The sequence below is a fragment of the Carcharhinus amblyrhynchos genome, chromosome 14, assembly GCF_965287045.1.
Source record: "Carcharhinus amblyrhynchos chromosome 14, sCarAmb.v2.hapA, whole genome shotgun sequence".
Taxonomy (NCBI): Eukaryota; Metazoa; Chordata; class Chondrichthyes; order Carcharhiniformes; family Carcharhinidae; genus Carcharhinus; species Carcharhinus amblyrhynchos.
The window spans coordinates 11810043-11819887 of record NC_137337.1 but is presented as its reverse complement, the minus strand read 5'-3'; the positions used below and the strand labels follow the sequence as shown (position 1 = coordinate 11819887).

Below are 9845 nucleotides of genomic sequence, written 5' to 3'. Positions count from 1 at the left end.
GTCAGCATTCAGTCTCTACAACTTAAGAGACAGCTGCAATTAGGAGCAACGTATACAATGGGTCAAATTGAAGGAGGTGCAAGTGAAACGCTGCTTCACTTTGGTGGTCCATCTACCAAGAGGTCAAGGAAGGGAAAGGTTGGAGATGGATCATGTTAAGGTGAGAACCCATTGACCCTGTCCCCTGCTCTCTCCAGTCATTTGATTGGCACACAAAAGTTGAGTTCTTGTCAAACTCTTGCTGTTAATACTACCCTGCTCATTCCACTCCGTTGCATAAGATTGCCAAAACAAAATGAAGATAGATAAACACATCTCAGCCACTGAATCAGATGAGGCAGAAAAAACCCCACAATTTTTTGTTGCTGCCAAAGCAAAAAAAAAAGGCAGGCAAAGGAAGGGGGGTATTTTCCAGACAAACCAAGTAAACAAACTCAAATTACATTTGGACAAAGAAAAAGGGGGTGGCTCCCCAAAAGGAGGGGGGAAAAAACGGCCTGAACAGAAACAAAAAGTACAAAGGAAACTTAAGACACGTCAAATCAAAATGTGATTGTTGGGGTCTATAAAGGCACCCCAGCCCCTGTGGTGCCCAACAGGCATGGAAGGCCTCAACTGTGCCCACGGACACCACATGTTCTCTCTCCAGGGACACCCGGCCGTGAATGTAGCTGCAGTAGAGGGGCAGACAGTCGGGACAGACGACCCCCTCAAACGCCTGCTGCCTGGACCTGTTGATGGTGCGTCTTGCCAGGCCCAGGAGCAGGTTCACAAGGAAGGCAAAGGAGGAATTTGGCAATCAAAAGGCTAAAGGCCAAAACTAAAGCAAAAAACTGAGTCGACAGTCCAGCAGGAACAACCACTATTTAATCAGTAGAGCAAAATATTCCTAATATTATTGCAGGGAGGGAAGTGGATAAGCCTAAACAAGAAGGTGGCCAAACATCCAGGCCAGATAGCAGGGGATTAATTCCTCTATTAGTCAGCTTTACATCATTCAGTTTAAAAACAAAGTGGTTTAAATACTTATTGAAATCTGTTAGTAGAGAACTTTGGATTGAAAACACTCCATGTACCCAGTGTAATTCACAGCTTTATTAATCCACTCATGTTAAGGTCAGGACAGGTCAGTCTAAATGTTCAAAAACTTACAAGTGCAAAAAAATTGTAATAGTCTGTCCTTGCTCAAGTTTGACAATTTCTTCTTGAAGATGCAGAACTAGAAACTGCTAACTGGCTAGAGTGGATAGGTGCGTTCTGGATGCTGTTACAAGAGTTGGTAATCGCTTGGTAATCCAAGAGTTGGATTTAGTTTAGCTGGCAATCTGCACAGGGACCCTCCAGCAGAAGAGGTCTTTGTCATTTTCATCCTTCAGTTCCCATTCAACCACCACCTTAATCTGAAAAAAGGGAAAAAAAAGTCAAAGATTTTTAATACCATAGCCACATTCATTCATTAGAGTTAGTGTTAATCACATATACACATTTCTCAATGCCAGTTCATTATGTAAAGTTGGGTATGTTATGAAGTGGCAATTCGTAATACTTTACAAGTTGGGTTGTCATCGCTATTCAATTCATTAGTTCACAGAATCGTAGAATCCCTACAGTGCAGAAGGAGGCCATCAGTCCATCAAGCCCTTACCAAGAATAACCCCACGTATTTACCCTGCTAATCCCCTCTGACACCAAGGGGCAATTTAGCATGGCCAATCAACCTAACCTGCATATCTTTGGACTGTGGGAGGAAACACATGCAGGCACAGGAAGAATGCGCAACCCCCCCCCCCCTCTAAACAGTCACCCCATTACTTGCTTTGCAAATCCCACATTCAAGTCTGAACTGACACCCGGAGTTTAAATTTGGTTTTGTTGGGCTAGTGGATTGGAAAGACCTATCAATCCCACTTTGGTGGATGGAACATTTATTTTCCAAATAACCAGCTACAGAAAATTTGAGCAATCCCAACACTAATTTAACAAATGGAAGAACAAGAACCACTTGATCAAATGAAGAGGACCAGTGAAGGGCAGACAGCCAGGAGGTATCAAAAGTCTATCACAGCCTGCAGGTATTCACCACACTACAGGGGAATTCAACTAATATGTGGAAGAACGTTAGATCAATTTTCCACTTTGATGAAGTATTGCCAGAGTTTTCTACCAAGATAGATTACAACCTTAAAGTTCCTGGGAAAGCAAAAGAGCAGCCGAAGAAATGCAAGAGTCTGGATACCCTCGTATGGAAGTCAAGGCTGTTCAAAGAATCCACGGGAAGGTTGCCATTTGGCCCATCAAGCCTGCACTGACCACAATCCTACCCAGGATCCATTCCCATTTTCCCTATTATCCTGCTAATCCCCCTGACACTCTAGGGCAATTTAACATGGCTAATCAAACTAACCTACACATCTTTGAACTGTGGGAGGAAACCCACACAGACAGGGAGAATATGCAAACTCCACACAGCCACCCGAGGCCAGAATTGAACCTGGGTTCCTGGTGCTGTAAGGCAGCAATGCTAACCACTGCCACCATGCCACCCCCATACCTCATCACATTTCATACATTTTCTTCAATTGATAACATATCAAAGCACATAGTAAAAAAAAAAACCAATAAAATTATGTACAATAGTGCCACCATTAAAACTGCATCAAGGTTAATGACTACAGTGTTCAAAATTATTCACAATCCTCAAATACTGAGGTTAACCATACCCACCAGAAAAACACATTCAAGCTTGTGCTGGAAAATGGGATCAGAATGGTTAACTGGTTTGTCTTTGATCAGTGTAGACACAAAGGCTGAAGGGCCTTTTTCTGTGCTGCTTACCACTGACAGATACAAGTCAATGGTCATATCCAGCAAGAGAGACAATCTAACCACCTCTGCTGGAATTGTGTCATTACCAACATTGAATTTTGTTCCTTCACTGTCACTGGGTCAAAATCCTGGAACACTCTTGCTAATAGCACAGAGAGTACTTACACACAGACAATAGCAGTTCAAGTAGGCAGCTAACAACTATCTTCAAGGCCAATTAGGGATAGGAAAATAAATACTGTCCTTGCCAGATCCATTCAGTACACCAGTGAATCAAAAGAGAAAGTGAACTTCTGAAGCTTCTGATATTCTGCTGCACCTGTAGGTATTGATGAGCTCAGAAAGTGCAGCTCGCTTTCACACTTGTCTGTTGGAAGGACAATCCAACCAGAGTCAGTTGTAGTGTCAGTGTATTTTTGCAGTTTCTGTCCAGCACAAGTGTCCAAATGAAAGATTTAGCAAATTAAGTGTGCATCACTAACATGGAAGTGCTGTCAAGAGTCAGTGAAACAATTGTTCCAAAAGCACTGCTTTGTTTAGTTGAGCTAGATAGTAACTTCTGAATCAAACATCCTACAGTTAACTGAGAATAAATTCCTATTGTGCACAGAAGGACAGGCACCTGACAAAACTCTATTCGTTACATGACACTCTTAGTGGACAGGCTCCAGTGATATACCACGCTGCATTAAATAAAAGCAAATTACTGTGGATGCTGGAATCTGAAACCAAAAGAGAAAATGCTGGAAAATCTCAGATGAGGCTGCATCTGTAAGGGGATAAAGAGCTGACGTTGAGTCCAGACAACCCTTTGTCACCATGCTGCACTCTTTGTAACCAACTGGTATGAAATTTGTTGAAACACAAATGCAGGCTACATGGAATGGGTGCAAATAACCTGCATATGAGACAGAATGTTTCAGTTCAATTCTATTGTTTCATGACAACACTTACTGATGGATATTCACTTTTAACTGGTAATGAATTGATGTAGTGGTAGATCTGATTATTCCGGATGGGACACTGAATCCCAGATTTACAGCCATCAGCATTAGGAACAGAAAAAGGAATTGGAACTCCAGCCAGGATCCCATGCACTGCAGCCACACTTGTTTGACTTGATGTTTCTGAACAAAAAGAATAGTTGCAATAGTTAGATCTCATTAACACAGATTGCCTATGATTTTTTTTAAGGTAACAAAGAACAGACACAGGGCCACAACTATAATCCAATTTTCTGCCGCTTGAAAGCTAGGCATGGAGATCACTCAGATTGTTTATTGTACTTAGCATTTTTAAGCAGCAATATTAACCCCCAAAAAAATTAAAAAGTTTTTTTAAAAACAGTATATTAATTTTCCCCAAAAAACTTGAAGCACCAAGACAAGGTGGAGATTGAAGCTGCTTCCACATTACTGGTAGCTTCCTGTACTCAATATACACCAGCAACCGAGATTTAGTGATTCTGCCTTGAGTCAGATGAGCACATCTATTCAAACTGGTGTTATTGAATTTATTTGCAGAACATCTCAGACTGACTGCATTTTTCACTAATAATTACTGTTTTCCCAGTTCCAATACTGTCCCTCATACCTCTACTGGATTCATACGATTGCATTAGTTATCTTCTCCTTGATATTTTCTGATTCATTTCCCCCATTAGAAAAACATAAGAAACATAAGAAATAGGAGCAGGAGTAGGCCATCCAGCCCTTCGAGCCTGCCCCGCCATTCAATAAGATCATGGCTGATCTGTCGTGGCTCAGTTCCACATTCCCACCCTCTCCCCATAACACTTAATCCCCTCTCTTATCAAAAACCCATCAACCCGCGTCTTAAAAATATTTAGCGAGGCAGCCTCCACCACTTCAACGGGCAGAGAATTCCAGAGATTCACCACCCTTTGAGTGAAGAAGTTCCTCCTCAACTCCGTTTTAAACCGCCCCCCCCCCCCTTATCTTGAGGCTGTGCCCCCTAGTCCTATTATCCTTCCTGAGCAGGAAGAGTCTCTCCACCTCTATCCTATCCATCCCATTCATCATCTTATACGTCTCAATGAGATCTCCCCTCATTCTTCTAAACTCTAACAAGTACAAGCCTAGTTTATTCAGCCTCTCCTCATAGCTCAACCCCCTCAACTCCGGCATCAGCCTAGTAAACCTCCTCTGCACTCCCTCCAAGGCCAAAATATCCTTGCGTAAGTACGGCGCCCAAAACTGCACACAGTACTCCAGCTGCGGCCTCACCAATGCCCTATACAGCCGCAGCAAGACCTCCCTACTTTTATATTCAATCCCCCTCGCTATGAAGGCCAGCATCCCATTCGCCTTCCTGATCACCTGCTGCACCTGCAAGCTGGGTTTTTGCGACTCATACACAAGGACCCCAAGGTCCCTCTGCACCGTCGCCTGCTGCAGTTTTTCGCCACGCAAGTGATAATCCTTCCTACCATTATTCCTACCAAAGTGGGCCACCTCGCACTTGCCAACATTAAATTCCATTTGCCATTTCCTTGCCCATTCGCCCAGCCTATCTAGATCCTTCTGTAGACTCTCCACACCCTCCGCACAATTTGCCTTTCCTCCAATCTTGGTGTCATCAGCAAATTTCGACACCCTACACTCAGTTCCCTCCTCCAGATCATCTATATAAATGGTAAATAGCTGAGACCCCAGCACCGACCCCGAGGCACTCCACTAGTCACCATGCGCCAATCCGAATAGCAACCATTGACCCCCACTCTCTGCCTCCTATTTGACAACCAATTCTCTATCCACGCTAACACCCTACCCCCAACTCCCTGTCCCCTGACCTTCTGCAATAACATCCTGTAAGGTACCTTGTCAAACACCTTCTGAAAATCCAGAAAGACCACATCCACCGCCCTAGACACATCCTCATAGAACTCCAGTAAATTTGTCAGACACGACTTTCCTTTAACGAAACCGTGCTGCGTCTGCTCTATCAAGCAATTCCTCTCAAGATGCCTCGCTATTTCCTCCTTGATGACGGATTCTAACATTTTACCTACAACAGACGTTAAACTAACCAGCCTATAATTCCCTGCCTTTTGCCTGGCACCCTTCTTAAACAACGGCGTAACATTAGCCGCTTTCCAATCTTCCGGCACTTCCCCGGAATCCAGCGACGTCTGGAAAATAACCACCAAGGCATCCACTATCACCTCCGCCATTTCTTTCAGAACCCTCGGATGCATTCCATCCGGTCCTGGCGACTTGTCCACAATCAGTCCCTCCAGTCTGTCGAGCACCTCCTCTCTAGTAACAGTAATGTCATTAAGACCCTGCAGTCCTACCACCTTTCCATCTCTAACACCCGGCAAATTATTCACGTCCTCCTCCGTGAAGACAGAAACAAAAAAGTTATTCAGGACCTCAGCCATATCCCCATCCCCTACCACTAAGTCCCCCTTCTCATCCTCTAAGGGACCAACGTTCACCCTAGCCAGCCTCTTCCTTTTTATAAATTTATAAAAACTCTTGCTATCCTTTTTTATATTAAGCGCAAGCCCAGCTTCATAGTTTCTCCTACCCTTCTTTATCATCTTCTTTGTCAATCTTTGTTGACATTTAAACCTCTCCCAATCCTCTTCTCGCCCACTACTCTTCGCTACTCTAAACGCCTCCGCTTTTAATTTAACACTTTCCTTCACCTCCTTCGTTATCCACGGCTTATTACCACTCCTCCTACTGTCCTTTTTGACCATCGGAATAAATTTCTGCTGAGCACCAAGAAAGATCTCCTTAAAGATCCTCCACTGCTCCTCAAAAAGACACAAAAGTCTGAGATCACATACAAACTGACTCAAAAACAGCTTCTTCCCAGCTGCAATCATATTTGAATGGATCTACCTTGCATTAAGTTGATCTTTCTCTCCACCCCAGCTATGGGTGTAACACCACATTCTGCACACTCTCCTTTCCTTCTTTATGTACAGTATGCTTTGTCTGTATAGCGTGCAGAAACAATACTTTTCACTATTGACTAATACACGTGACAACAATAAATCAAAATCACACAACCTCTCAATGCTAGAAAGGATGCCAACATTAAACAGCAAGTTATATTCATTTAATGTTTTGATATTTGCTGTTTAATGTTTGACATTTGTTAAGTCAGCAGATATACACAGCTTTGTATAGACTTTCAAGAGTGCACTTTTATTAAAAACAGAATTGCCAAAAAAACTCAGAAATGCATTCTTTCCCAATTTTGCGTTTTTAAAATACTTACTGCTGGTAAAGGTGACATTCACTGCATAGGACTGTCCTTTGCGAAGTATACATGGAAGAGTGGGACAGGGCGTGATATCCACTATTAGAATTTTTCCAGCTGTAGATCCTGTCATATAAAGGCCAGTCACTGTTACAGAACTTGACAAATTGTACAGTTGTAATGAAACTTGGCATGGTAACAATATGTAGGACAGAAACTGGCAGTTCAGGTGGCTTTGATTTATTGGACTATTTCTAAAAACAGCTAGAACAATGATTTCCTCAAACCTCTTGCTCCCCTCCCCACCTGCAGAACATTGTCTATATGAAGCCACTTGAAGCACTGAAAAAAAAAGGAAGTTTCAGACAAGGAGTCCTTCACACAAATACTTCTAGGAGTTCTCCACAAAATGGAGTAAAGACAATAAATAGCTGTAGTTTTCCACCTTGTTTTAGGAATCCACTTGAGTAGCATTATTGGATATTGCTTACAGGACCATATGACTCACTAAAGTGAGTCACATTTCTGCTAACAGAAAGAGCAACTAGGAAATACCCCTCAATGTTTTATATCTCAATTAAAACTCCATTCAGTTTCCTCTGGTTCCAAGGAAAAGCCAGACTGTCCAAATCTTTCTTCTTAGCTAAAATTATCCATTCTTATCAATCTCTTCACAAATTTCCTTTCTAGTGCAAACACATTCTTCCAACAGTATCAGGACCAACAGGCTTTGACCATAAAACTTGCTTGCTCTTGAACTTTCAAAATATAAAAGGAAAAGGTCCTCTTTGACCACTTGTCCCATTACCTTCAGGAATTTGTAGGCATATACACCTCTAAAATTAAAATCTGTGATAAAAACACTGACATAGCTTAGACTCAAGTATAGTATTTCCATTCTAGGACTCCAAATTGTGTGCAGTTCTGGTCACCTTACTATAAGAAGGATGTTGAAGCATTGGAGAGAGTGCAGAGGAGATTTACCAGGATGCTGCCTGGTTTGGAGGGTAGTTCTTATGAGGGAAGGTTGAGAAAGCAGGGGCTCTTCTCTTTCGAGCAGAGGAAGATGAGAGGCGACTTAATAGAGGTTTATAAGGTGATGAAGGGGATAGATAGAATGGACATGCAGAGACTATTTCCTCGGGTGGATGTAGCTGTTATTAGGGGCCATAACTTTAAGGTTCATGGCCGGAGATATTAGGAGGGATGTCCGGGGTAGTTTCTTTATTCAGAGAATGGTTGGGGTGTCGAATGCACTGCTTGCTGTGATAGTGGAGTCAGACACTTCAGGAACTTTCAAGCGGTTATTGGATAGGCACATGGAACACACAAGAATGATAGGGAGTGGGAAAACTTGATCTTGGGTTCAGACATAGCTCAGCACAACACTGAGAGCCGAAGGGCCTGTACTGTGCCGTACAGTTCTATGCCCTAAAGATTGTGGGATAGGTTGATTGGCTATGCTAAATTGACCTTAGTTTCAGGGAAAAAGCAGAGTAAATACCTAGGGTTATAGGAATAGGGATTGTTGTAGTGGGCCAAATGGGATCCTTCTATATTGTAGAGATTCTATGATATCTTGATTGTCAAATAAAGCTCAAACTCTTCCTTTTATAGATTTGACTTCCGAAGCAGTCAATTGCACAATTTCCTTACGTGCTGCATCGAAATAAAAAGCAGCCAATATAATCGAGGACCTGGACATACTCCCTTCCTTCAGAAGAGAACACATACCAATCAACTCAAGAACAGCTTCTTTCCCTGCAGTTAACAAACTTTTGAATGGGCCTATCTCAAGTTATGAGGTGGAGATGCCAGCATTGAACTGGAATGAGTTTTGATCCTTCTCAACACCCAAACTATAACTGTAACACTACATCCTCTCCTATGTATTCTATGAACAGTATGCCTTGTCTGTATAGCACGCTTTTCACTGTATCCCAATACATGTGAGAATAAATAAAATCGTGGAATAGCTCGAACTCAGTGTGGTAGTTTCACTTTAGGACATCCCGATTTTTCTTCAAAAAGTTCTAACTCTTCCCTTTATAGACTTGAAGGGTTCGAATATCTGGATAACATTTAGAAAATACAATTTATCCTGGGTCTTTCCACTCACCACAGTCCCGAAACTTCACAGGGTCGGCCTCACAGAGAGCTCCCAGAGCCAGCAGAGTTACTACCAGCCGACACACACTCTCCATCCTAAGCAAGTGGAAGCCTCACACCGTGGGAAAGGAAGGGAAGGGAAAAGGTACGATCAGAGAGATCGGTTCTGGCTTAAAAGGAGCCGATGCCCAGCTCACATGGCCCTTATACCCCGCCCCAGGGGCGGAACTCACCGAACGCCTCCACCCTCCATCAGTCAGAGGGCGGGAGAAAGGGGGAGCTTTGACTTAATGGCGGCCCAGCGGAGCGGCCTGGGGACAGCCCCATCCGCCGCCATTTTATGTCCGTCACTATTCGGTAATAGCGGTACTCCTCATAATGGCCTCAAAACACCTTGCGAAGGGAAAATCAACTCCAAAATCGGAACAGATAACATTTATACATTATAGTCAGTGACAACAATAAATAAACTCCCTCAATTTAAACATCGTTTCCCTCATGAAGATGCTCCGAGCCGGCGTTGACCCTTACTAACGGACGCCCACCCGTCATTGTGATTGACAGGCGAGCCGCCCAATCGCTGCCGTCCTTTGCATTGTGACGTGTGCCCGCCTCAGCCAATGGACGAATCGAGGGGATGGAACCAGGTCGCGGTTCTAACGGACGTGTTCAGT

The 9845-nt window shown here is 43.2% G+C and overlaps 1 protein-coding gene across 1 annotated transcript; it reads right to left on the bottom strand.

Moving 5' to 3' along the window:
• Window positions 1-1080: 1080 nt before the first annotated feature.
• Window positions 1081-9706, bottom strand: LOC145352439 (NPC intracellular cholesterol transporter 2-like). Its single transcript, XM_080202300.1, has 4 exons — window positions 9182-9706; window positions 7081-7188; window positions 3781-3953; window positions 1081-1400 (listed from the first exon to the last, which is right to left on the bottom strand). Exons 1-4 carry the CDS (start codon window positions 9264-9266, stop codon window positions 1314-1316), a joined length of 453 nt encoding a protein of 150 aa, XP_080058426.1. The 5' UTR covers window positions 9267-9706; the 3' UTR covers window positions 1081-1313.
• Between the last annotated feature and the right edge of the window lie 139 nt (window positions 9707-9845).

Excerpts from the sequence above, each read along its gene's own strand:
- LOC145352439 (XM_080202300.1), bottom strand. The coding sequence starts at position 9,266 with ATGGAGAGTGTGTGTCGGCTGGTAGTAACTCTGCTGGCTCTGGGAGCT. Across the intron at positions 7,189-9,181 it reads TGTGAAGTTTCGGGACTGTG|GATCTACAGCTGGAAAAATT; the intron begins GTGAGTGGAAAG and ends TTTATATGACAG. Across the intron at positions 1,401-3,780 it reads TTAAAAGTGAATATCCATCA|ATTAAGGTGGTGGTTGAATG; the intron begins GTAAGTGTTGTC and ends CCCTTTTTTCAG.